General features: G+C 55.3%; 1 protein-coding gene across 1 annotated transcript; it reads right to left on the reverse strand.

Annotated features, from left to right (window-relative positions):
• Positions 1-1,639: 1,639 nt before the first annotated feature.
• PDIA4 (protein disulfide isomerase family A member 4) lies at positions 1,640-25,014 on the reverse strand. The gene is made up of 10 exons (XM_039253905.1): positions 24,664-25,014; positions 17,182-17,359; positions 15,292-15,497; positions 12,648-12,786; positions 10,154-10,359; positions 9,887-10,045; positions 7,429-7,580; positions 4,238-4,394; positions 3,539-3,772; positions 1,640-2,856 (listed from the first exon to the last, which is right to left on the reverse strand). Exons 1-10 carry the CDS (start codon positions 24,749-24,751, stop codon positions 2,441-2,443), a joined length of 1,935 nt encoding a protein of 644 aa, XP_039109836.1. The 5' UTR covers positions 24,752-25,014; the 3' UTR covers positions 1,640-2,440.
• Positions 25,015-27,641: the final 2,627 nt, after the last annotated feature.

The raw sequence follows: 27,641 nt of genomic DNA on the forward strand, positions 1-27,641 counted from the left end.
CTATCTCATCCCCACAAGGCAGGGTCAGGGGCACCATCCTGGCCCATCACAACAGGTGTGAGAGGCAAAAGCATAAGCTCTTCCCACGTACGTGGAGAAGGCGTCGAGCTTAGCATTTCAGAGCCCAGCAGAGCTTTGGTCTGGTGTCCCACGGTCTGTCCTCTTATGTACTGGGAATCGCATCCTTCAGTTCGCACACGGCTGGGTGAGAGACAGTCACCGACGACAGGGGTGTGCCTCTGCCAATGAGAACTCCAAGCTTGGGCCTTGCAGCGCCCGCCCCACCCACAATGGCCACACCACTGCCCGGGGTCCCCGGCAGTCATCGTAGCCACGGAGTTAGGGCACTCGCCCAGACTCACACGGCTGCGGGGCCGAGTCCGCCTGCATTAAGGCTTTGGTAACAGCATGTGCTGGGCCCTAGACGCCTGGCAGCCCCGCGGTCAACGGCCCGCGTCTTCGGCCCTCCGGACTCGGTGCTGGGTTCTCTGCTGCGCTTTCCCCAGGTTTTATGTGCCTCTGGGAGAGACCGAGGTACTGAACGTTCCTCAAAGTTGTGCACACCACACAAACAACAGGTTCAACCGATCCCGTCCCTGTTTCTGCCAAGTGAGAGCTGCAGGGAAAAGCCAACAGGTGACGGGCACAGGAGACAAGCCCGGAGCAGACGCTGTGCTGAGTCTACAGCAGACCGGCTGTAAAGAGCCATTTTTGAGACGCTCGGGCACCTGTGATTGTGTGCTGGGTACTGGATGGGATCATGGGCTTTGGTGGCTGTGCTGAAGCGCAGGGTGGTTCTGTGCGAAGGGCATTCTCAGGTCTGAAGCGGTGAAACAGAAAGGAAGGGGGACGGAAGGATAAAGAAGATACGGCAAAAGCCTGGTGACTTGTTTTAGGTGGGTGATGAGCAAATCCACACGGCCCTGTGTGCACCCACTAGACCGGAAGCCCCCAGAAAAGCAGCACTTGGTTCTTTAGCCAGAGGGGTTTGCTTCTTCAAGCCCCACACCCACCACCTCTGAACCGGAATGTTCTGGTATCAGGTCCCTGAGCGGGGAGGCCCGCTCCTTCTCCTAGTGGAAGAGGACACAGAGGTGGGTGCAGTGCACCTGCTGCTGCACTGGCCACTCAGAACTTACCAGAGCACCACCGCCCTCCCACGGCTCCCACCGCTTGGGCCACTTGGCTGGAAAGCGGTCAAGGCCCACCCCTGCCCAAGACCCGCTTCCTGGCGCCCTCCAGGCACCCCACCCCTGCCCCGCAATCACATGTCACTCCAGAACTGTCGACCTCCTCACTTCTGTGTTAGTCACGTCAGGAGCAGGCGAGTGGAGGAATGAGGCTCACCTCACGCACACATCCCCCAGACCTCCATGTCGGGGCTGCGCCAGCGCCTGCCCCGTCCCCCCCACCCAGGCCCCCCCAGTGCTGGGGACAGTCTCCTCAGCCTCCAGCCCTGTCCTCCACACAACCAGGAGCACAGACCGCCGATGCCCCCCACCTCCATCAGGACACCCCACTCCCCAAATGCTGGGGGGGGTTCTGCGGCAATGGGCACCTGTAGGATGGGCCGCCCTCCCCATTCTCAACTCCACCCAGGCTCCAGGATGGAGCGGATGTTCTCTGACACAGTTACGGGTGATTTTCAGTAATTGTTTTATTCCATTGAGAGCCTACCCTAACTTTTCCATCACCCATGCCCTAGGTCACCTCTCCTCCGGGAGTACAGGTGCCCAACAGGAGGAGCTGGCCTCCGTCCCCCTGCCCCCCACCCTGAGGCTGAGCCCTGGAAGCCGGCACCCAGGGTCTGAGGGACCCGGGAGATGCTCCTCGCCCCGCAGTCCTGGGCGTGAGAGCAGAAGGCACGATGACACCCAGTGCCGCAGAGAGACGGGGACGGCTGACATGTCATCCTCGGCAGGGGGCTCGGTGACAGTTCTTGGTGCCGTACGGGAAGAAATGAAAATGAAAGCACACGACTGTCAGATCTTCTTCAACCAGTAATTCCTCAGACAATGGTAAAATAAAAGGCAAAAAAAAAAAAAAAAAGAAAAAAAAATCAACATGATTTGGCGACTGTTTTCTTAAATTTTAAATTAAAAGAAAAAAGCATTCACACATAAGAGAGTCAACGTATCTGCTTTGAAGAAATATATTAAAGAAAATGGAAGGTTTAAAAAAAAAAATCAAACCCCAAATAATGGTAAAAATAGATGTATCCTCTGTAAAAATCTGGGCTAATCTACTGAGTCATTCATATCTATTTAGTATTCAGAGCATGAGGTGGAACACCGGAGTATAAAAAAATTAAAAACCAAAAAAGAGATACTGCCCTTGCGCTAGGCCGCCGGCCGCACAGCTCCCGAGGCCGCTGGCCACCGGCCGCTGGTGACGACAGTGTCTGGTCCCTCCCGCCCGCCACAGGCCGCCCTCGAGGCCTTCAGAGCTCCTCCCTGGTCCTGCTCAGTTTTGTGGCGTGTTCTTCTAAAAACTTGCTCAAATGTTCCAGATCTCGGTTTCCGTCCTCAAACTTAATTGGGTTCTTTTTGTCCCCACTGGGGGCAAAGTAGATGGTCGGGAACCCCTCGACTTTGTAGCGGTCGCTGGGGATGTCGTTGGAGGTGGCGTCCATCTTGGCGATGACCAGACCCTTGTGGCCTTTGTACTTCTTGCCCAGGGCGGTGTACTCGGGCTCCAGCTGCTTGCAGTGCCCGCACCAGGGCGCATAGAACTCGATGAGGACGTCCTTCTTGGGGTCCATCACGATGGAGTCAAACGTCTTCCCCACCACGACCTTGACCGGCCCCTTGTTGTTCTTGGGCACCGGCTGGGACTTGACAACCGGCTTCAGTTTTCCTGCCGAGGGAGGCAAGCAGGGGAGCCACGTGAGTGCCGCAAACGCCCCGGGCTCCGGCGGGCCGCCAACACCAGGCGGCGAGTGCAGGCCGGGTAGAGCCCGCCGCCCCGAGTGGGCCCCTTAGCTCTCTGGCCTCCTCACCCCCTCTACTCTCCCAGTTCCTGTAAAGGCCAGAGAGCCTGCTGATGGTAGCCCCCCAGGCCTGACGGGACGCCAGGCCCCATCCAGGGAGGCTGCCACAGGAGGGGTACCACCCGGCGCGGAGTGGCTCCTAAAGGAGCCGGCAGCCGGGGCCGGGAAGGCCTGTGGGCACCGGCACAAGGTCACCGGCACGTGGTGGAGCGAGGTCTGCAGAAGACTCCACCCCGGGCCAGAAAACTGGGCCCCTGTCTACAGAGAGACTCTAATCTAATGCCTCAGACCAAGTTTTCCATGGATACAAAACTTATTTCTAGATCCAAAAGCCTGTCTTACACCTCAAACACTTTTAAAATCGGCTTCTCAAAATTTCCAAGATACCAGCCTTTTATTACAAAAAAGAAAAGGAATGGGGGCCTCCGTGTCCATTCTCCCACCCCACCCCCCCAGCACAGGAGGGCACGCCCAGGGCCAGGCTCACCACATATGGGGGGGAATGCCGGGTTGGCGCTCCCTGTGGGGAAGCGTGTGGCCAAGGCTCACCTTTTTTGAAAGCTCTGACGAACTCACGGAGGGTGTCAGAGTCAAAGTCGTCGGGCTCCATGGCGAACTTCCGCCCGCCCTCGTCCAGAATGGCCGCGTTGACGTCCTCGCCGCTCTCACTGAGCCCCAGGTCCTTCACCTCCGTGGCAAAGTCATCCTCGTCAGCCACGGCAAAGGTGTACTCGGGAAAGTCCTTGGCCACCTCCAGGACCTTGTTCCGCCAAAACTGAGTGGCTAAAATGGGAATGAGCACTGTGAGCTGAGTCGCAGAGATCAAGTTTAAGATTCTGTGGCTCAGACACTCTGACCAGGCGCAAACCTCACTTGGAGAGTGAGGCTTTGAGCGTTTCTGAAAAATCCCCTCCGTGGGCAGGTGAACCTTGTTCAAATCCCAATGAGCCCAAGTGGCCTGTGCCCGGTGACACATAAGCCCCTGCCTGCCTGAGGGTCAAGGGCTGGTCTAGTCCCAGTTCTGTGGCCTCGTCTCCAAGAGGCCTCTGGACTCTGCACTAAGCTCACCCTGTGCTAAAAAAAGAAAGGAAGGGTAGCTCTATGCAGCAAGGAAGGAAAATTACCTTGGAACCATAAATAAATAAAAAATTCACCCTCATGAACCCCCAAGGTCCTGGGGGCAGGATTCCTAAATGTGAGAGCCAAGAGCCCTCCCACCCCCCAGCTGGACCAGCCCTGCGGTCTCACCAGCCCTGTAATCAAAGCTGAAGTCCACGCTGTAGTAGACGACCACCAGGGGGCGTCGTGTGTACCGCTTGGCGTCATTGGAGGTCTTGCGATGACCCACCAGGGGCAAGGTGTGCTTCAAGACATGGTCCTTGATGGCCGACCCCTCCGTGGAGCTCTGCAGAAAGGGGGGGAGGGGCAGGTGAGGAACAGCCTCAGGGAGGCGGGGCTCATCTCACCCACCTTCTGGATGGGCCCGGGAGCAGAGCCGCATGAAGGGGAGCTGCTGGGGGAGCACACCCAGTAACACCCTGTTGTCTTTCAGGACCCCTTTCCTCCAGTGACCCCTAAGACAGCTTCTCCAGCTACAGCAGACACCATGTACGCTTTCCTCTGGGTCTGGGCTCCCTGTCAGTGTTAATTAGAAGCCGCCGCAGGGGACGCCTGGCTGGCTCAGTGGGTTCAGCATTCGACTTCAGCTCAGGTCATGATCTCACAATTTGACGGTTTGAGCCCTGCTAATAGCTGATAGCACAGAGCCTGCTTGGAATTCTCTCTCTCCCTCTCTCTCTCTGCCCCTCCCCAATTCCTGCTCTCTCTCAAAATAAACTCGTTAAAAAAATTTAAAAGGAAAGGAAAAGAAACTGCTACAGGGAAATGGCTGTTCCCACGGCTGAACAGAGCAGAACGATCTATCTTCCCATCATCCGACCCGCACTGTAGCCCCACTGGGGGCATTTTACAGAGGTGAAGGGAGGGAGGCCCTTGAAACCACGCCATGACTACCGATTACACCAGAGCCTGGCCAAGCTCTCAGGTAAACCAGGGAGCCAGACAGGGCTGGAGGCCACCCCTCCTGAGACGGGGCTGGGGGGCAGGGCGTGCAGGGGCGCAGCTGTCTGGTACCAGGCGGCTGTGCTTGGAAAGGCTCAACAACAGTGGCTCTTAAAGCCGGCTCATGACGCTTCCCAGGTGCTTTGCAGAGGAGATGAACCCGACGGGCAATTTAGGCAGCACCTGTGACCGGCTGGGCACGCGGGCAGTGGCTTGGGGACAGCGAGCTTGGGTGACTGCCTCAAGGGACGTGCAGGGAGCCCTGGCTCACGATAAGGCAGTCTGAGCCAGACCATCCAGACACCAGCCTCACAAGCACATTACAGAGGAAGAAACTGAGGCACCACCAGGCTGAGCTGCTCACCCAGGTCGCACAGCTGGAAGTGGGTAGGGGACACCACACTCTGCTCTGGGCCCAAGTCCCATCGGGATGGGACAGTCAGGGAGGTGGCCCTGTGTGGCACTCAAGGATGGCAGGAGTTGCCAGGTGGGAGGGGGGAAAGCTCCAGGGGAAGAAAGGGCAGGAACCAAGCAGGGTACAAAGGGCCGGGGTGGGGGGGGGGGGGGGGGGGGGGGGGGACGTGCTGGAAACACGTGCGAAGAGGATGGCAGGGGCCGTGGGGCATCTTTGGTCAGGACAGTCACTGGACTGAACGTCACCCAGAAGGTGGCCTCCAGAGTAAAGCAGAGCAAGCCCAGGGCAGACCTGTCCTCCAGTCGGGCATGTGCCACCCACAGCCCCGAGCCCGAACTCAGGGCAGAGCCGGCCTCACCTCCCGCAAACCAACAGCTACTTTCTTCTCACGCAATGCTGATGTGCCGACTCTACCCCGGGCTGCACCATACCTGCCCTGCCTTTATCTTCCCTTCGTCCGGATTTCCAAATCCGTTTTGAAAAAATTGCATTTTACTACGTTGTGTGAATTTTTACGAAATAGTCTTAAATAATTTGAAAACTAAGGTGGCACGTGAGCAATACCAATCTATTTCTTTGTTTTAAAGTTTATTCATTTGTTTTGAGAGAGAGAAAGCAAGCAAGCAGGGGAGGAGCTGAAAGAGAAAGAGAATCCCAAGCAGGCTCTGCACTGTCAGCACAGAGCCCGATGCGGGACTCGAACTCATGAACCGTGAGATTATGACCTGAGCAGAAATCAAGAATCAGACACTTAATCGAGCCACCCAGGAGTCACAACACCAATCCACTTAAAATACGGAGTAAGAGGGCAGTGATGTGTGTAACAAACCAGACCAAGTGGCCTTTAAGCTTCTGGGGGGGGTCAAGGACCCCTGTAAGAATCTATCGAAAGCTGCAGACCCCTCTCCCGGAAACATGCACACCATACAGAACGGTGCCGATTCCTGGAGTCTCAAGAGAAGGTGGAAGGGACGGGAGACGGAGTCGCCACCCTATGTCCGAGGAAGAGGGGGGCCCTGAGCCTGAGCAGCAGATGAGCAGATACGGACAACGCATGACACTCCCAGAAGCAGCAATGGGGTTCAAGACCCAGGGAATCAGAAAGACGCATGGCGGCCTCTCCAAGGCCCCACATGTTCCCCACTCACAAAAATGAATCAGAAGGCGTGTGGCTGCTCCCTGCAGTGCCTGCGGAGGCGGCTGAGCACACCCTGCTTTGCCCGCCACCTCCTCCAGGTCCCCAGGGAGCCCTGGCGGGGGGAGTGGGTGACACCTGCGGCTTTCCAGCTTCTGCTCCTGAGTGGCTGTGGGAGCCCGGCCCAGTCCATCAAAGGAGATGCAGGGTCCTTCCCAATCGGAAGATCTGCTCTCAGGACACGGAGCACTCCAGGCTCACCTCGGGCCATGAACCCTTCACGCCCGTCTCACGGGGAGTGGGTCACACGGTGTTGGAAGACGGGGGCTGGGAGGCCCGCAGAGGAAAAGCAAGGCCAACTCCACGTGCCGCACTCCATGGCTGCATCCGGTGAAGGGAGGCCCGCATGGCTCTGAGGCCCTCCGTACCCCGAATGCCCTCCAGGGAAGGGGGCCTAGGTCAGACAGAGGGGCACGTCCCGGCCCGGAGCAACGGCGGACACGCAGGCCAGACCTGCGGCGGCCGGGCGCCAGGGGAGGCTGGCGCCGGGCTGCAGGAGCATGAGGAGAGGGCGCGATGCCGGCAGGGGTCCAGTAAACCACCGACCACCCTGCTGGCGGCGCGCACGTCCTCAGCCTCCCAGGAACCTGCACCTTTACCGCGGGGGCCCGGAAAGGCTCCACGCTCAGCTCAATCGGCAGCCCAAGTGTACACCGGTGAGCACTTCCACACGCCTGAAACCAGGGTTACGTTGTGCGCTAACTAACTGGAATGTAAATAAACACTTGAATGAAAAAGGCGGCCCGGGGCCGCAGAGGCGTCACGCACCTGGACGTCCATCACGTAGCTCCTGGGCTCGTACTTGGATTGGAATTTCTCAGGCTGCATTACGACCAAATTCCCAGAGGAGACTTTCAAGAACTTTGCTATTTCACTGCTGAATGTGTGGTGGAATTTGTAATCTTCTCTCAGGTTGTTTGCTGAGGAAGTAACAGATTGTAAGTACACCATTTATTAAATTACTTGGCGGATCTAAGGTTCACTTGTTACCCCTCCAGCTGATGCCCAGTACTTCCCACTGTGAATTCTGCGTGGACAACACCTGAAATGTAAACACCTGAAGTTTGGATTTTAAAACTGGGTACAGGTGTATTAGAGCCTCTATCTCAGAATTGGTTTAAGAAAAAAAAAGAGAGAGAACTGTTCACAGAAAAGCTCAGAGCTAGCCTGTCAGGAACTACGATCTCCAATGCTGAGAAGCAAGTTAAGCCCACAGACAGTCTGTGCAAACGGGAGCATCGCGCTCTGCTATAACCACATGGCGGGTTTCACACGTGGCCCCTGAGAGCAGGTTGGCCTCTCCTGGGACGTCGGTGGCCGGCCTGTTTGCAGGCTGCAGGGCTGTTGCTATACACACTTTGACTTAATCTCATCAAACTCTCAAGATGAAATGCCACACTCTGAGAATACTCTAGAACGGAGGTTGACAAACCTCCTGGAAAGGACCAGAGAGAATCTGTGGCTCTGCAGGCCGTACTATTCCAACCTCTCAACTTTGCACTGCAGGGTGAAAGCAGCCTTTACAGCGTGTAAAGCATGGCCACATCCCTGAAAGACCAAGGAGACCAGGCAGGGGCCGGATGTGGCCCTCAGGCCAGTGTCACCCGTGCCCTAAACCCCCCGGGGTGATGCACCTCAGTTCTCTGCGCTGTCCTCACTGAGGCATCCAGACCCGTCCTGAGCTGAGTCTGTGGTCCAAACGCTGGGTAAGACCTCAAAGGGGTCACCCCAACCTGGAGGGTGGCTGGTGATAGGAAACATACATTCTGGGGGGACGTGGGGGATGGCTTTCAAAATCAGCCAGACTTCGATTCAAATCCTAATTCTGAGACCCACTCGTTATGTGACTTTAGGCATGTTACTCACCTCCCGGGCCTCAGTCCCTTCTCTGCAGAAACATGGAAGTCCACCCTGAAGCCCCTGGGTAGGCTGGGGGGGGGAGCAGGGGTTGTGGAGTGGGGGCGCTGGCGGGGGGTTAGCTGGGGCTTCGCTCGACAAGTTTCTTCCTGGCTAGTTCCCAGCAGATGACAAGGTCACGCATCAGTTAAGACTGATGAAGCGCCTTGGCTCCCTCACTGGACACGAAAACCCATTTACCTCTACTGTCAGTTTAAGCATGTTAATCCGCACTTGACGGACACACCAGCATTCTCGTGCAGCACGGAAACTAGCAGTAAGTGGCAATCAGTGCACTTGAAAGACAGTTGCTGCTACTCTAAAGCAGAAAACCAAGCAGTGTTTGGTGTGCGAGCGGCGTGCAGGACATCAGAAGGGACTGACAAGGCCGAGGGGGCCTCAGCGTTGCTGAAAGAAAACATCTTTCACTCCTAACGCAGAGCCATCCAGGAGGGCGAGTTCACTTGCGACCAGGCAGGAGAGGGACAGTGGGTCTCAGATGGGGCAAATGCCACGTGCCCCACAGGACGCCTCCTCTGAGAGTCGTTCACATAACCTCACACTAGCACTTGCTGGACCTTAGTGTTACCAGGCACGTTTGCCAGGCGCTCTATGCATATCATCTCAATTAACATAACAACCTCTTGACATAGAAAAGATCAAGTCACCACCTGCTGTCGCTATGCTGATGGCAGAGCCAAGACTCAAACCCAGGCCAGAGTCAGAAACCCTCACGGGGCACCTGGGTGGCTCAGTCAGTTGAGCGTCTGACTTCAGCTCAGGTCATGACCTCACAGCTCATGAGTTCGAGCCCCACGTCGAGCTCTGTGCTGACAGCTCGGAGCCTGGAGCCTGCTTCGGATTCTGTGTCTCCCTCTCTCTCTGCCCCTCCCCCACTCATGCTCTCTTTCTCTCTCTCCCTGTCTCAAAAATAAATATTAAAAACATTAAAAAAAAAAAAAAAAAAAAAAAACCCTCACTCTGGTTGAGACCCTGCCCCTCCCAGAGGGACTGGGAAGAGACAAGGGGAGAGACAAGGAGACAACGAACGTGGATGGCCGTGACCATGGCCCTGCTCTCCCTCGGAGCCCAGGGAGACAGCACACCCGTATACTCAGTACGGGATCCTACTGCGCATGTGTCATCAAGGCAACAGGGGACTGAGCTCTACTCTCACCCCAACCCCAGGAAGGAAAGCCCGTTCCCACAGATGCTATCTCAGTCCTGCATCAGACTGTGCCCTCAACTGACGCCCCAGGAGTTTCACACAAGAGCAGCGACGACGGCCCGGGCACGTTCGCGTCGTCCAGCCCGGGGGGCCTCAGCTTACCAGCCTCCTGGTACTGCTGGTAGGCCGGGTCGCTCTCGGCTGCAAAGACCCCAATGATGATGACATCGTCCCCGTCCTTCAGGAACTCCTGCACCTGCTTCAGAGCCACGATCTCCTTGGAGGGCGGCCCGGACTGCTCGATCATGTAGTCCACAATGCCTGCGAGCCAAGCACACGCCTGAGTAGGGGCTCCACCCCCCCTCCCCCCTGTACCCCAGGGCGCCCCCCCACCCCCCGCGCTGAGGGGAGACGGGGAGGCAAGCCTACCGTATTTTTCCCGTGGGCCGTTGTAATCAAAAGGCTTTCCCTTGCGGAAGATTTTCAGGGTGGGATAGCTAGACACGTCGAACTTCTTGGCCAGGTCTGTTTCAGCAGTGGCGTCGACCTTGGCCAGGGGGATGGGGGGGGAACGCCGGCTCAGCTCCTTGGCCGCCTTCTCGTACTCGGGGGCCAGTTTCTTGCAGTGTCCACACCTGTAAGAAGCAGCCAGTCTGTCGGGAGCCCTGTTCCAGCGCGAACATGGTAATGCATCTGAGCGAGACAGAAGCCCGGCCTGCATTCCCGGCAGCTCCGTCAGACCCAGCAAACCGCTGAACGCCTCCTGGGGGAGGGCGTGGAGCCGGGCCGCTCTGGGGGCCGCTCACACAGCCAGAGGGTGCCCACAACACACACACACACACACACACACGACACACACACACAGGAGGGAGTGTTGGTGGGGGGTGAGACACGGGAAAGGCTGAGAAAGACAACATCCCACGCAGGGAGATCTGCTCAGCTGCAGTCGGGACAGGGAAGGACTCAGGTCAGGGACGGCTTCACACGGGACGTGACAGTTGATGTGGGACACGAGAGACAGGTAAGAAGTGGCCGTGAGCTCGTCAAAGGAGGGTGAGGGGAGCGACAGACCAAAATAACCACAGAACAAAAGCATGAGGACGAACAGTAACCGGCCCCCGGGGAGGCCGCCGAGCAGGCAGGAGAGGGTGGGCCGGACGACTCCGTGCCAGGAACCGCCGGCTCCCACGGGGCAAGGACCTCGTAGTCACGTGCTCCGCTTGGTGGGCCAAATAAAGCGCTGTTTTGTTGGGGTCTCCAGGACGCTGCCTCCGGGCTGCACCCTGCAGCATGCGAACTATCTGCAGCTAGAGGGGCAACTGCTCTCTGTGGGGTCAGAACCCCAGTGAACTTGCTCCCTGAGCGTTTACTGAGCCTGTGACGTCAACGAGCCACTGAACTCCGCCCCCCGCAACTGCAACTCAGGACACATCCTCCAGCGCCAGCACCACCTCATGGACCCCCTTTGCAGCGAAAACCCCACGGGAGGGGCCGCGGCCGCCCTGCTCTCCCCCCACCCGTCTTCTCTCCGCACGTGCACACCCCGTGAGACCAGGGCGGTGACTTCTGCGGCAGAATCCAGAGCCCCGGGTCACTGTCATCTGCCCCATGGTCACGTTCCGGACTCCGGTCTACACCGCACACCCTGATCAACTGCAAGCCTGCTCCAGAATCAGAACCGCCAGCTGCCCCGCGATGAATCCACCACAGTGAACCGGGAAGGCTGACCGTCCGGGACCGCTGACCAGGACGCTCACACCCCCTGATGACAGTCCGCTTTGCTTGCTCGGCTTCTCCGGCTGCCCACCCCTCCGTGCTCTCCTCAGGAAGCACCTAGACCAGCCACTCTCCGACTGCCCTTTCCCGCATCCGGGTCCCCTCCCCTGACTGATTCCTGCCCCCGCATGTCGGCATTCTGATTTCTGCTCTCCTCTCCTCATGAGATCTGTTGTCCCACTATCTGGGGGCCAGAGCTGGCCACGTTCCCTGCGTATGCTGGGGTCACGCAGGCCACACCCCTCCCGCGGGGCTGGGGACTGCAATTCTCCACCAGGGAGCGGCTTCAACCCCCACCCACGTCCCAGGGCCACAGCCCCTTGGCAAGTACTCCCACCGCCAGGCTCTGCCATTTCTCTCCTATAAGAGCTAAAGCCTGAGGTCGGGGGCTGGACAGGGGGCCTGGCGGCATTGAGAGGCCAGGGCTGTGATGGAGGATTTGGGGGCAAGAGAGAGAAAAGGAGCCAGTTCGAGTGGAGGAGGCAGAAGGCAGGAGAGCCGAGGGGCCCCAGAGGCCCCGACTGGAGACGGGGACACATCTGGAGCGTGAAGCGAGGCTGAGGGTCATCTTCTAGGATCTGCTCAGGAGCAAACAGCCACGAGCACAGATGCAGACACACAAAACCACGGTTCAAACACCTCAGGAGGCAGCGAGGCTGGAACAGATGGCCCAAGGCCACCGGCCACCACCACCCTACGCACCACAGTGGCAGCTCTGCTCTGTCCCCTCACACTGCCCCCAGAGCCACGGCGGTCCCAATGCTTTCATGCGTGTTTCCTCAGGGACACGCCCTCAGCACATCGCTGGGCAGGGCAGGCGTGTGATGACAGACGGACCTGGCGGGCATCGGCCTGGCGCGCAGCTCTCTCCAGCCACAAGGGAACACGGGCCGCCTGGTGGCCCCACTCTCCTCCGTGCTACAGGCCCGTGTCTACCTCGTCCCGTCCCTCGGGAAAGGACCACCCCTCTCTGCAGCACCTAGCAGCCACTTCAGCCTTTGTGCTGGGGGTGGGGGAGGAGGCCCTGGCACGACCCCTGCTTTACATGCAGGCGTCTGTCTCTGATGCCCCAACCCAGGGGCTACGGGGGAACTGAATGCAGGACAGGCTAATGGTATCCGAGTGACATGGGACGGATGCAGCTTACCAGGGGGCATAGAACTCCACCAGGATGATGTCGGCATCGTTCACCACTTCATCGAAGTTATCCTTGGTCAGCACAAGCGTGACTTCCGGCGGGGGTGTCCAGTCCGGCTGGGAGATCTCTTTGACCTTGGCAACAATTTCTGAAAGGGACCACACAAGACTGAGCACGGGCAGACCTGACTGCAGAGGCAGCGGGGGGGTGAGGGGGGTGAGAGGCACGAACGGAGAAGCGGCAGGGGCTACAAGGAGAACAAGACACGTCTGGTTTCCCGAAATCCACCTGCGTCTCTAGCCAGCGCCACTTCGCAGTTTGAGACCACAGTTCAGGGTCAAAGGTCCCTTTCCTGCCATTTTTCCCCTGCCTGGTGACTTCAACAGCCCGAGGCCAGCTTGCCACACTGTGGTGCTCACTGGCGGCCCACAGGGGCCGTGTCTCAGGTCTGACCGCGCGTGCCAGGGAGCAGTCCCGAGGGCGCCCCCTTCTCAGGCACAAAGCCACGTGCGTTCAGTCACGCACATCTGACACCAGCACAGCACGCGTCCTGACAAGTGTGCCAAAATCACAGAAAACCGAGAGCAGCCCAGGCCGCGACGGTATCACTGGGGAAGGCATCACGACAGGCCCGGCTAGGGCCCCGCTCCCGAGATGGAGTCAGCGACGCGACTGGGGACCCGGAATATGCACTCACAAGGCACCTTCCACGTGGCTCTTAGAAGCAATGGTGGCACGCTTTACGTTTTCCTTTTTTTCTTCTTTTTGTTTTGCTGCGGACTCACCAAGGAGCCGGATCAGAGAGGCACCCCTGCACAGCAGGAACCTTCAGACGGAAGTAAGCACAGCAGCAGACACGTGCCACGTCCACAGTGTGAAGCCCTGCGCCACCGCCGTGGGGGGGCCGCTGCCCCGGCCCACACCCGAGGCCCCGCGGCCACCATCGGGGGTGGGGGGTGGGCAGGTACTAAAATGCACTTGGGGGGCCACACTGCTCTCAAGATTCCAAACCGGCCACACCTCTAGTGGTCAAGCGTTGGGATCAAACCTCCAAACACACAAGCCTGTCTGAAGTTTTTATTTTATTTATTTTGAGAGACTAAATGTGCGAGCGCGAGCATGGGCTGGAGGGAGAGCAGGGAGAGTGGGAGAGAAAATCCCAAGCAGGCCCCTTGCTGTCAGCGCAGAGCCTGACTCGGGGCTCAAACTCACGAACCAGGAGATCACGAGCTGAGTTGAAATCAAGAGTCAGATGCTTAACCAACTGAGCCACCCAGGCGCCCCCAAACCTGTTTACTTTTAAAAGAGAAGTACACGACTTTCAGCCTGCTCTTAGATTAAGTTCCTCTATGTGCTGATGTGGCTAAGACTATTTGTTAGCTTAAGACATGAAGGTGCACATGATATGCTAACAATTGTGTGAAAATCACACACACACACACACACACACACACACACACACACACACACACGCTCTGACGGGTACGTAGGAACTCTGAAGGACACCACAGGGGACACTTATTACACTAGCCACCTTCCTGGAAGGCAGCTGGATAGCCGGGCTCAGGGTGGAAGCACTATCCCTGACCTACCTCCTTGAATTCTGAACCACACAAACATATTTCTAGTCAGTTCTCAGACACAGTGTGAAGTAAGCACTGATGGATGGGAGTCTCCTTTGAGAACCGATGCTGGGCTCCAGTGCTGACAAGATCACAGGGCCCACCCTCACACCAGCTCACAGGGAATTCAGTGACCTTCCCCAAGCGACTTCCCATTCTTCGGAAGCGGAACCTGAGGCCTGGCAAGGGGAAGACCCTTGTCCGGGACCAGGGCTCCATCAAGGCTGTAAGACCCAAACCCTAGTCAGTGCCATTTCCACAATTCCATGTTGGGAATGGGAAATGTAACATAATTTTTTCCTAGTGATTAAGAAATATGGTGAAGAGGGGCGCCTGGGTGGCTCAGTCGGTTAAGCCTCCAACTTCGGCTCAGGGCATGATCTCACGGTTTGTGGGTTTGAGCCCCCATCAGACCCTGTGCTGACAGCTCAGAGCCTGGAGCCTGCTTTGGATTCTGTGTCTCCCCCTCTGTATGCCCCTCCCTTGCTCATGTTCCGTGTCTTTCTCTCAGAATAAATAGCCATAAAAAAACAAACAAAAAAAAACCCGTAGCTTGTGCGTAATGTAAGCCCGGCAGGGATCCCTCAGGCCTGGTTTCAGAGGACCACCTGGCCCCCTGTGCCTGTGGTTCCTGACACGGGGCTCTGGACCCACAGCCTCAGAGAAACGCACATCCTCACGCCTGACCTGAAGTGCCGTGACCGGAAGTCTGGGGGCGGGGCCCAGCACGGGCCGAGGGAGCCAACCAGGCGAGTCTGACGGAGGCTCTAGGGCACTGCCGAGAACCTGGCCTCGTGCGTCATGGGACACACGGCCTCCGGATCTGGAGTTCCACGCTCCGAAGTGGGAGGACACCGCTCCCGCCCGAGAACAGATTTATTTTGATCTCAGTTACCCGGGACATTCCAGCAGGGAGCACTCCCAGCCCATGCAACGGGTCTTCCTCTCTACTATCCAAACTAGCCCTCTCATCCCTCCTGTGGGAGGACAGTCGGGGCCCCGTCTCCCCCTGCAGCTCAGGCTCTGCTCACCTTCCTGGGTCCTGGAGCCCTCGTAGTCCACAGCCTGCCCCTTCTTAAGGACCTTGATGGTGGGGTAACCGCTCACGCCAAACCTGCTGGCCAGAGCCGACTCCGAGGTCGCGTCAATCTTGGCCACAGGAATGGGAGGGTCGCTCTCCTTCAAGGTGCTGGCGATTTTTTCATATTCTGGAGCAAACTGCTTGCAATGTCCGCACCTGAGAAAGAGATTTTGGGAAGGAGAAGGTGAGCTGTGCCCATGAACACTCACATCCAGCAATGCACACAAACACCGGGGCCCGGGCACCAGAATGATCGCAGCCAAGAGGAGAGACACAAGCTAACACAACCAGGAAGCCACGGCGGCTGGAGGCAGACAGATGCAGGCCAGCATTCCCACTCCAGGCTGGGCGCACACTTCCACACCTCCAAACCCCAGGGCTTTCACCTGTAAGCTTCTCAAAGTCCATCCAGGGACCCCTTGTGAGGGGTCTGTGAGGTCTTAAGAGCTCTTTACCAAAGACCTTTCTGGTCGTCTGCATGCATTCTCTGAGCGCACAGTGGAGTTTTCCAGAGGCTACAGGACAGACCGCAATGTCCGCACACTGATGTTAACATGTAAGGGTATCGTTAAAGATGAATATTGAAATTTCTCTCTTTTAATGTCCAGTATGGTACATACTGACTGCCTTCACCCACATAAATAACCTTCTGGAGGGCGCCTGGCTGGCTTAGTCGATGGAGAGTGCGACTCTTGATCTTGGGGTTAGGAGTTCAAGGCCCGTGTTGAACGTGGGGCCTTTAATAAATTAGCTTTCCATGCCAATAGTGTTCTTGCAGCCGGGCGAACGCTCCTAAAAACTGCCGGACTTTCTGCAAGCCGCATGGCAAGTGCCAACGCCACAAAGTGACACAGTACAAGAAGGCAAAGATTATCCTTATGCCCAGGGAAAGCAGCGCTACGACAGGAAGCAAAGTGGCTACGGAGGGCAAACTAGCCGATTTTCCAGAAAAAAGGCTAAAACTACACAGAAGGTGGTGCCGAGGCCTGAACGTGTTGGGCCCGCCTGCCGACCTAAGAGAATGTGGGCCGTGCAGAGATGCAAGCACCATGGACCCCCGGGGGGCGGGGGGGAGAAGAAAGGGCCAAGTGCTTCAGTTCTAAGCTTCATATTTTGCTACATTAGGAGACAATAAATTCTCAAGGTCACATTCACTTCAAAATAATGATGATACTAATGAACTAATGAGTTTTTTAAAAAGCTATTTGGAGTCACAAGACCAAAGAGTTTGAGAAGTGGCGATCTACAAGATAGTACTAACACCTGTTATGAGGACTACTTAGTTATTTTATGCAGAACGCCTCTCGCCTGAACGGCAAACGCTGGACCAACGACGTGAGTACATCTGAACTATCTTGTCTCAAAACAAACCGGCGGGGGGGGAAGGGGGCGACAAGAAGGGACAGAGGACAGAGGCCAGCAGGAGAGGGGAGGAGGAAGGCACAGAGCTGCAACACTGCACACGGGGGGCGGGGGGACAGGACGAGCAGGCCCGCTGCTCCCCCAGGGACTGCGCGCCCTCCCACACCACCATGGGCCAGGCCTGCACTTGGGAGCAGGGAGGCGGGGGGGCCTCGAGACGGGTCAGGGCAGAGTGTGTAACAAGGCACGCATCTGTCACCAATGCGGCTCTCCGCGGCGGCACGACTTGAACGTGCCCATGCCCCGGCCATGACTATCAGAGGCCACATTCACATCCTGAGCTGCTAAGGACCGCGGTCGGCAAGGGGTCCCTGACGCCCCTGCACCCGGACACCCCCTCCCCCCCCGGGGGTCTGGATGACGGCACAGAGGAGCCCCTCGCCCACGCTGGCGGCGTGAGGAGGAGGAGGGTCCTCACCAGGGAGCATAGAACTCCAGCAGCACCGTGTCTTTGTCGGCCACGAAGTTATCAAAGTTGGCGTCGTTCAGGATCAGAACGCCATTTTCCTCCTTCACTTCCAAGTCGTCTTCCTCCTCATCCTCGTCCTCATCGTCGTCGTCATCGTCCTCAATGGCATCCTCCTTATCAGAAGAATCTGAGCAGCAAATACACACAATGGTTTAGGAAACTGGGGACTCTCCTCCCTAAAAACTAGAACCCCAAACCCTCCAAGTGTGTCATGAGTCCTGAGTGGTCCCTGCGGAGCACTGCGAGCCAGGGCGGGGACATCAGGCCTCCCCCACCCCAGAAATTCCACTCAAGTCTGTATCCTGGGTAGCCACGTAGATTTCACTTAGCGGGAGGTCCCCGTCCAAAGGTCTGACAACCACAGGTCTCGAATTTAAAGGCTAAACACCTGGCAAGACTGGAGGGCAGGCCGAGGCGCCTGTGCAGACGCGGCCCCCCAGCCTAGCTCCACGAGCCCCCTCTGCCCGGGCTGGGGGAGCCCCCACCGTCGGCACCGCCCCCCGCACTAGGATCTGACCCACCCCTCAGCACGGCCCCTCTGCGGGCTTTCCAGGCCTCGCCCCTGTAGGAAAGCTCCTTTATCCGCATCCCACGCTTTACTTTTGAGGGTACCTCATTCTCTGGTTACCCCATGTTTGTGCTTCTGGGCCAGGCTAACTTTCAACGACATCCGCCTCACCGACTCTGCATCCCATAGGCAGGGCCTGACTCAGTCTCCCGGAACAAGCGGCCGCCTGGGCCCCCAAGACAGTACCATGATTTTCGTTCTGGAAGCTGCACTACTCACTAAATCCAGTTCTGAAAGGGGGACGCATGTTACCTTATAGGCAAAAAAACAACAGCTCTGCAGCTTCCCTGATCCTTCAGAGAGAGACTGAAGCATGAAGGCAGGAAGCGGGAAGTCTGACATCCTAATAAAGTCACTCCAGAGGATCTCCAGGGTAGGACTTCTCCCACGAAGAATTTTAAAGATTTACAGGGTCAACGAGCATCAAAGATACACAGCAAGCTGCACCTTCACAGGATGGCTTGTCTGGAAGCAAAGATCTCTTCCCAGAACACGAGAATCTGGGGTTCTGCCCACTACCCAGGTTTCCGGGAATCTTCCGCTGAACCAGACACGAGGCCCCGTGGGCCACAGCTGAGGCTGACCAGGGTCTCCGGCTGCTGTCACGCCGGCAGACAGAATGCAGCAAGCGCCAGAACCGCACCGACCCCAGAGCCAGGTCGTGGCACGGCACCAGCACTTCCTCCCGGAGGTGCTCCCCGGGACACAGAGCAGCCCTGGTGGCTCTGTGTTTGGGGCTGACTCCCCCGCTGCCGGGACAAGCCAGGGAACTGGTCCGGGTGGCCCGGCAGCTCCGTCTGTTTGCATGAACATCGACCAATCGGCAAACTAATGATAAAAAGCAAACCAAACATCTACCAGGAGCCACACTTCCCTCAACCCCATCCCTCACGCATCCAGCTGCTTTTTCCTGACTCCCGCGTCTCTCTCCAGCTTCAGGTGTAAGATTTCCTCCTGTGGGGGCACGAAGGCCTTTAAAATCCCAAAAGAAAAGCCACCGATTTGACGAGTGCAAACCAAGGAGACTCCCCTGTTTCCTAGAACTAGCGACCCCCACCCCTACCCTCGGGGCCGCTGCTGTGCGACATCTGCTCTTGCCCTGGCCTCCCTGCTCCACAGCAGGAGCTGTAGAGGACAGGCCTGCAGAGGCCCTGTCCCCCCCCCCCACCCCGCCCGCCGCACTGTCCCCAAGCTTCCCGGATGTGGAGGAGGGCAGGACCTGGGGAAGACAAAGCGGGCCCCGCCTCCACCCCTTAGGCTGGTGGCCTAAACCGAATCCCCTCCCTGGTGACTGGCAGCCAACACCACATGCCACATGCCCAGGTCTTCATGGATCCGGGAACCTAATGCTCTTGGGAACCAGAGTTTAAAACCGGCTGGCTAGGGCCCCTCCAGGTTCTTCTGGAAATACTGCCCACACCAAGCCCACAAGGCAAGAACTGAGGCCTGGGCTTTCCTGTTATGGCCTGAGATGCGGCAGTCCCCCCCCCAGCTTTCCAAAAGGCTATTCTGACCGCCCTTCGCTTGGAAGCCCCACCCACGATGACCTGTGTGACAGCTGCACACCTGAGGGCTCTCTGCTCCGGGTCGGGGGCCTGGGAGGCACCCCACACCCTGCCTCCAGATGCTCATGCGGGCCGGACAGCCTGCAAGGCTGTCAGGCAGGGCCTGCGGGCCACGCGGCTCCACTCTCACTGCCCGACTGCCCTGGCCCATATGAGAATCAGGTGAACGTGCACGCAAATGGAGAGACTGGAGGCCGGCTGGAAAGAAAGCACTGGGGAACCTAGTCTGTGCTTTAAGCTAGGAAATACAGCCAGGGGAGGAGGAGGGATGTGGCGATCTGCTCTAAGTACAGGGATCAGGTGAATTTTACAAAAAAGAAAAAACAAAGATGCCTTCTTACCTATGGTCAGCCCAATCTCGTCTGTGAGCGCTGCTGGTGACGGAGCTGTCTTGACTAAGTGGGTGTCCCTGAGCTACCATGCGACAGAGTTTCTTAAGGATGAACTCATTTCGGGGGACCTGGTGGCTCAGTCAGTTAAGCATCAGACTCTTGGTTTCGGCCCAGGTCCCGATCTCACTGTTCGTGAGTGCGAGCCCCGAGTCGGAATCCTCGCTGACAGTGCATAGCCTGCTTGGGGTTCTCTCTCTCTGCCCCTCCCCAGCTTGTGCTCACTCGCAGGCTCTCAAAATAAATAACCTTAAAAAAAAAAAAAAAAGATCTTAAAAAAAAAAGTGAACTCATTTCTTTCTTTTTTTTTTTTTAATTTCTAGGAGAGAGAGAGACAGCGTGAGCAGGGGAGGGTCAGAGAGAGAGGGAGTCACAGACTGAAACAGGCTCCACGCTCTGAGCTGGCAGTCAGCACAGAGCCCAACGTGGGGCTCGAACCCACGAACTGCGAGATCATGACCTAAGCAAAAGTCGGACGCTTAACCGACCGACTAAGCCACCCAGGTGCCCCTGAACTCATTTCTTGATACTTGAAAAAAAATTTTGTTTTTTTGTTTTAGGTGACAACAGACAAAATGACAAGAGCATTCCCTACATAATTAAAGACTCTCGGGGGGCCTGGGTGGCTTAGTCGGTGAAGCGTCTGACTTTCGCTTAGGTCATGATCTCGTGGTTCGTGGTTCGAGCCCCGCGTCGGGCTCTGTGCTGACTGCCAGCTCAGAGCCTGGAGCCTGTTTCAGTCTGTGACTCCCTCTCTCTCTGACCCTCCCCTGCTCACGCTGTCTCTCTCTCCTAGAAATAAATAAATAAAAAAAAACATTAAAAAAAAAAAAAGACTCCAATGCATCAAGGCATCCCGTACCCTTCCATTCCCTCCCAGCTTACAGATAACCCCAGTACTAAACCCTCTGCATTCTAAGTGGGCGATGGCTCTATCAATAGCTCTACCTACTAGGAACCCACCCACCCCTGCAAAGAAAATATCCCACAATAAAAAAATATTTTTTTAAATATTTATTTATATGGGGTGGGAGGTGGAGCAGGGAGACAGGGAGACACAGAATCCAGAGCACGCTCCAGGCTCTGAGCTGTCAGTCCAGAGCCTGACACAGGGCTTGAACTTATGAACCGAGAGATCACGACCAGAGCTGAAGTTGGACGCTTAACCTACTGGGTCACCCAGGGGCCCCAAAAACATCCCATATTTTAATGGGAAGACCATTTTTTCAGTGGGCTTCACTTTTAAGATTGACATTCTAGGATGGAAAATACATCCAAAGCCTTCCAGCATCTTCTGGATGGATGCCATTCTCATTAGTATGAGGCCAATGAAGCCTCTCACATCACCTTCACAATGCTCAGCCTACATGGTAAGACCCCTCCAGAAGTAGGGGCCCCTCCTCCAGCCAAAGCTCTGCCATCCCTGTCCACGCTCAGCGGTACCTCTGGTGACAATACTGGAGCCTTGCCCAGCCTGGGCGCAGGCAGCTCCTTTCAAGATGTCCTCACTCTACTTCCTCAGCTGCTCACTCTTCAATTCCCACCAGGGAAGTGCCTAGCACAGCTGGATAAACGACCGTTAGGTAAAAACCATGACGTTTACGCTAAACAAGGAAAAGAGAAATTTGTTATCAGACAGATCATTAGAGTCGTATTTATTAGGTGCCAGGCACTGTGCTGAGCTCTTAAACACATTCACTCCTGGAGGGAAACATTACATGCACTTTGCAAATAAAAAAACAAAGGCACACAGGGTGTTAGCCACCTGTCGAAGGATCACAAAACTACTCAGTGGAGAATTCTGACCACGCAACTCCTCTGGTCTATGGTCACAGCAGACTTTCTTCGCAATATGCTGCAAGTTTTAGGTGGAAATCAGGTGATCATTACTTCTCCAGAATGAAAAGAGAGGGGCTGAGCAGTACTTTGGCAACGCACACAAGTGAACTTCCGCTTTGCTTTTAAATCTAAACCATCTAAACCAATCCCGGGTCAAAACAGGCAACAATGTGCATCAAAGTATTTTCCTTCACTATTTTTAGCTGGAAAGATGGGAAAAGCACCATTGATTTCTAATCTGAGACACAGAAAGACACCAGAACTTAAGCTCCATTTAAGTAACCATATTGGGGGGGTAGTGAGGCGGGGGGGGGACTTCTGGGCCCGACACCACTGTGCTGTTTGAATCTAACATGTAAGAAGCAAAACAGAAACAAAACCTAAAGACTGAGAACATCTAGGGTGGAAGGAAATCCGAAGGACAAGTTACCTGTGAAAGTGAAGGGGCAGGGATGCCCCCCTCAGGGATGGGAGTCAAGGAAGGAACTAGAAGCCCCTCCCCAACACCGCCCCCACCTCAAGAGCACCCACCATGACCATGACAACTCCAGAAATTCCTGGGGTCACCCCAGGGGCAACGGTTTCCCAGGGCCCTCACGGCATTAGTGACCTCTCACGCAAATGATAAAACTTTTTGGTCCACCCAAGTCTGTCCCTCTCTCAGGCCTCTTAGAACACCCCCCCCCTCCGAAAACAGAGTCACTGGATCAAAATCGAGACAAAATTATTGTGCTTTTTAGCTGCGTTCCAAAAACTACCCTCCATCCCCACTAGTCCTCAAGCTTTAAGGTGCCCCCCCCACACAGTTTAATTTGCATATGAAATCAATGAAGCCGTTTAAAATGCAGATTCCAGGGGCGCCTGGGTGGCTTAGTGGGTTAAGCGTCCGACTTTCGCTTGGGTCATGATCTCCTTTCGCTTGGGTCATGATCTCGCGGTTCGTGGGTTCGAGCCCCGCGTCGGGCTCTGTGCTGACTGCCAGCTCAGAGCCTGGAGCCTGTTTCAGTCTGTGGCTCCCTCTCTCTCTGACCCTCCCCTCCTCACGCTGTCTCTCCCTCTCTCTCCTAGAAATAAAATTAAAAAAAAAAAAAGATCAGGAAACCCTGCATTCCCAGCGAGGTGATGTTACCTTCAAGGGGGTGAGAGCTGGTTCTTGGGTGGGTGTGTGGGAAAAAAAAGTCTTACATTTATGTATAAAGCCCAAATATACACATAGGACCTAAACAGATACACGGTACAGGCATACCTTGCTTTATTACCCTTAACATATACTGCATTTTAAAAAAGTTATTTACTTATTTAAAAAAAAATTTTTTTTAATGTTTTATTTATTTCTAGGAGAGAGAGAGAGAGACAGGGTGAGCAGGGGTCAGTGAGAGAGGGAGTCACAGACTGAAACAGGCTCCAGGCTCTGAGCTGGCAGTCAGCACAGAGCCCACGCGGGGCTCGAACCGACGAAACGCGAGATCATGACCTGAGCGAAAGTCAGACGCTTCACCGACTAAGCCACCCAGGCGCCCCTATTTATTTATTTTTAATGTTTATTCCTTTTTGAGAGAGAGACAGAGCATGAATGGGGGAAGGGCAGAGAGAGGGAGACACAGAATCCAAAGCAGGCTCCTGGCTCCAAGCTGTCAGCACAGAGCCCGATGCGGGGCTAGAACTCACGAGCTGCAAGATCATGACCTAAGCGGAAGTCGGACGCCCAACCAACCGAGCCGCCCAGGCGCCCCATTGGGTCTCTGTATTTAAATAAGCATCAGAGGATTTGGATAAAGGTCTTTCGGCAGGTGCTGGTTTTTACTTCCTTTTCTATTTTGGCGAAAGCCTGAATTAGTGACCCACACAGACGTTACTCAATCTGTTTGTAAGGGTATAAAGTTCACACTTCTCCTACGCACTACTATTAGAAAAGGGGGGTTATTTATACTGGAACAAACTGGCTAGAAGAAAAAAAAAAAAAAACTGGTCATCAGGAGAAAGGCCAGAGAGGAAGAAAGTTAAGACCAGGAATCGGATGCCCGTTCTCTAGGAACAGTATTCTTTCCTTGACTACTGCTTTCTACTTATGGAAGGTCTCTCATACCGTTTGTTTGCAACGAGCTGGTTTCATAGAAAAATGCGGACACGACGGCTAGGAGCTGTCTAACGTTCGTACTGGAGCAGGACGCTTTATGGGCCGTGACCATGCTCATCCTATACTCCCAGAAGCCTGCACGGTGACTGGCACATAGTAGGTGTTGAATAAACAGTCGCAGAGGGGGGCGCCTGGGTGGCTTAGTCGGTTAAGCGTCCGACTTTCGCTTAGGTCATGATCTCGCGCTTCGTGGGTTCGAGCCCCGCGTCGGGCTCTGTGCTGACTGCCAGCTCAGAGCCTGGAGCCTGTTTCAGAGTCTATATCTCCCTCTCTCTCTGACCCTCTCCTGCTCACGCTGTCTGTCTCTCTCTCTCTCCTAGAAATAAATAAAAAAATAAAAAAGTAAACAGTCGCAGAGGAAATGAACCTCTGGCTTCTAACAAACGCAAACCAAGCCGTCCCGTTCTCCCTCAAACCAAAACGCAGGAGTTACTTCTTTCCAAATCTACAAGCCGCATTTTTAAAAAGTAAGACGCCTGCGGCCCGCCGCTGCCCGGGAGAGCTCCCCCTCTGTCGCCTCTTTGCCAAGACCCGTTTTGGAAACAGTGGCCCCTCTGCCTTCTCGCTCCCTGGGCGTGCTCGCCTGGAAATTTTAGCCAGCTCCCCGGCTCCCCTTTGCCAGGAGCGAGCAGTCAAACCTGAACCCGAGTGAACACGGAGCAGAATCAGGGTGAAGGAGCCAAGGCACCTGACACCCCCTCCGCGTCCAAACCGCGAAGGCAGGGGGCTGCTAAGAGGCCTCCGCCGCCCTCCCTCCTCCCCCGGGACCTCCTCACCGATCCCGCCCACCGCTACTGCCCTCAAACTCCGGCAAGCTGGCGCCAGTAACGGAGGGACTCCGCATGGAACCCACCGGTCCCGGGTCGCACCCATCCCGGCCCCCACCCGAGGGCCCCTGCGGCCCACCAGGCCCCGCAGCCGCCGGCCGCTCACCGTCGTCCGGCCCCCCAGCGCTCGCCGCGGCCAGCAGCTGCGCCAGCGCCAGGAGCAGCAGCAGCAGGCAGGCTTTCCGCGGCCTCATCGCGGCGGTGGTGGCGGTGCGCGGCGCGGCCTCCCCGCGCCTTCTTCGGCCCCCGGGCGCTCCCGGACCGCGGCCCCTGGCCTCGCAAGCGAAACCGGAGGGAAGGCGAGAAACCCCCCAGGAAGTCCTCGCGGGCGCTCGCCGGGGGGCGGGCAACCCACCGCGGGGCCAATCCCAAGCGGGCTGGGGGCCCGGGCCGCGTGCGCCTGGCTGCGCGTCGGAGCCCCGCGGCACCGCCCTCCTCGCCGGCCCTCCTCCCGGCCCTCCTCCGCGCGCCGCGCGGCTCGCGCGTTTAAAGCTCGGAGCCCTAACGTGAGGTGCCCCCTTCTGATTGGCTGCGCCGCAGCCACCAATCAGCGGCTGCCACTCGGTTTGCCGGGAGCGCACAGGCTGAGACGGGGAGTGAGGGAGAACAAAGGCGGCGGGCCAGGGCCCAAGGGGCGGGGCCGGGCTGCGCATTGGGGCGCGATTGGCTGTCGGCGCGGTGGGCGGGGTGGCACCTGGGAATGTGGGGCGGGGCGGGGCTCCGGGTCGCTCAGGGCAGCTTGGCAGGAAGAACACGTGTCCTTCGGGGAGCTCTAGGGAGAAGGGCAGGTCGCAAAACCAGCTCGCTATGGGGAGGCTTGAGGTCGAAGTAGCAGAGGGGACTGAGCGAGTTCTGTTAATGCGAAAAGAAGGGAAAGTGGCTTTTGCGTCTGCTTTTTGTCCGCGGGCTTCTGAGTTTTTATGTGTGTGTATGCATTTTTTATTCCCCTGGGTTAAAACATATATGGAGCTTGGGGGGCGGGGATGAGTATGCAGTAAAGGTAATCCAGACCTAAGAGCTCTGGAAGCTGCTCTCCACGGTTTCATCTGGGAACAGACCAGCAGTTGCTTGTCTAAACTTTGTCTCATGTTGTTTTTTGCTCTCGTGATTTTCAGCAAAGGTGCAATAACAGATAGGCAATCTAGTGGCTTACGTATATTTAAATATGGTCCAAGTTTTCCCTCTTGAAAACTGAAAAGATTAGGTTAAAATAATTTTTGTACAAATAATAATGATTTCTGTATCCCAGGCCTGTGGTTTGTGATTTCTTCCACATGTGGGAATCAGTAAGCCTGAAGAGCTATAGAAGACAAATGGGGGGGGGGGGGGGGGCGGGGTAGAGACTCTAGTCCAGGAGAATGAGAATTTTTCTGTGTATACAAATTAAATTAGGAAGAAAGAAAGCTGGTTACTTACAGGCTTTATCAATTAGAACATTTTAATTTAAAAATGTATTGAATTCCTATGAATTTGATGGTTCTCTCAATTTTGTAGGGCAGAAAGACATTCGGCAACTAGGTATACACTGAATGACTTATTACAATGGTATTAGTATAGAATATCAAATAGTTCAATATCATTTTAATTTATTTTTTAACTCCAGTATATTTAACATACATTGTTATATTAGTTTCAGGTGTACAGTATAGTAAATCAACAATTCTATACACTACATGATTCTCATCAACTAGAGCCCAGCCAGAATTTTTGTCTTTTCGTGGTAGTTTTCTACAGATCTATATTAAACCTTTTTTTTTTCAATGTTTATTTCTTTTTGAGAGAGATACACAAAACATGAGTGGAGGAGGGACAAAGAGAGATGGAGACACAGAATCTGAAGCAGGCTCCAAGCTCTGAGCTATCAGCACAGAGCCCAAGGCAGGGCTTGAACTTGTGAGCTGAGAGATCATGACCTGAGGTGAAGTCTGATGCTCAACCAACTGAGCCACTCAGGCACCCCTCTACAGATCCATATTAAACTGAGAGGAAGAGGAGCCCCTTCCTCTGCATGTGCCTGGATGTGGGACAAATATAACCATTTCACTAAGAAGCTTTATTGACAAGGTATGAAAGGAAATCGTTCCAAAGGTAGTATGAAGATATATCTGTGTGTATGTGTGTAATCAGTACTGCATTACTGTGAAACTAAATACATTCTTTTTTTAATGTTTATTTTTGGGAGAGAGAGACACATAGAGCATGAGTGGGGGAGGGGCAGAGAGAGAGGGAGACACAGAATCTGAAGCAGGCCAGACTCTGAGCTGTCAGCACAGAACGAGACGCAGGGCTCAAATTCACAAAGTGGGATATCATGACCTGAGCCAAAGTCGGACGCTTAACCCACTGAGCCACCTGGGGACCCCGAATACATTCTGTTTTAAAGCATCTATAGTATAGGGGCATCCAGGTGGCTCAGTGGGTTAAGCTTCCACGTCTTAATCTCAGTGTTGTGAGTTCAAGTCCCACACTGGGGAATTCACTCCCACAAATATCTGCTTCTTCAGCCAAAAGATAGCTAACCAGAGATACACCTGCATGTAATTTCCTATCCTACATTTTAAACTTATTATTACATTATAATCATTTGTTCTATACTGTTACCTTGTCTTCCTAGAGAACTGTGCTTTCTCTTGAAGGGTCTGCCTTTAACTAAGATTAGAGATGGAAATGAGGTCCCAGGCCCACACTCAGGACGCCGTTAGCTGCCTGAGAATGCCCACCACACCATCCTTCAATTAATTCTGTGCCTCATTAGGACCCTGTACTTAGATTCTATCATTATATTTTAGGGTATAACTATATTTCAGCAGCAGCAACTTCTGCATCTTCAGTTAGCTTTGAGTACTGACTGCTTTTGATATGATTCAAAACAGGGAAATGTTCAGACATACAGGTGTGGCCAACCATTGAAAGGAAGGTCAAGTTGACATTTTTGGCAGGAGGTTGTCTGTGACAAGACATTCTTTCCAACTTGGCAGGAAAAGGCAACTGGCACAGGTATTTCTTTGTTAAGCCAATGGTCTTGGCCACTATTTCTCATTGTTCTAAAGTGAAGGAATTCTTATTTTTAACGTTTATTTATTT

This window comes from Hyaena hyaena, unplaced genomic scaffold, assembly GCF_003009895.1.
Source record: "Hyaena hyaena isolate Hyena2069 unplaced genomic scaffold, ASM300989v1 scaffold_471, whole genome shotgun sequence".
Lineage (NCBI taxonomy): Eukaryota > Metazoa > Chordata > Mammalia > Carnivora > Hyaenidae > Hyaena > Hyaena hyaena.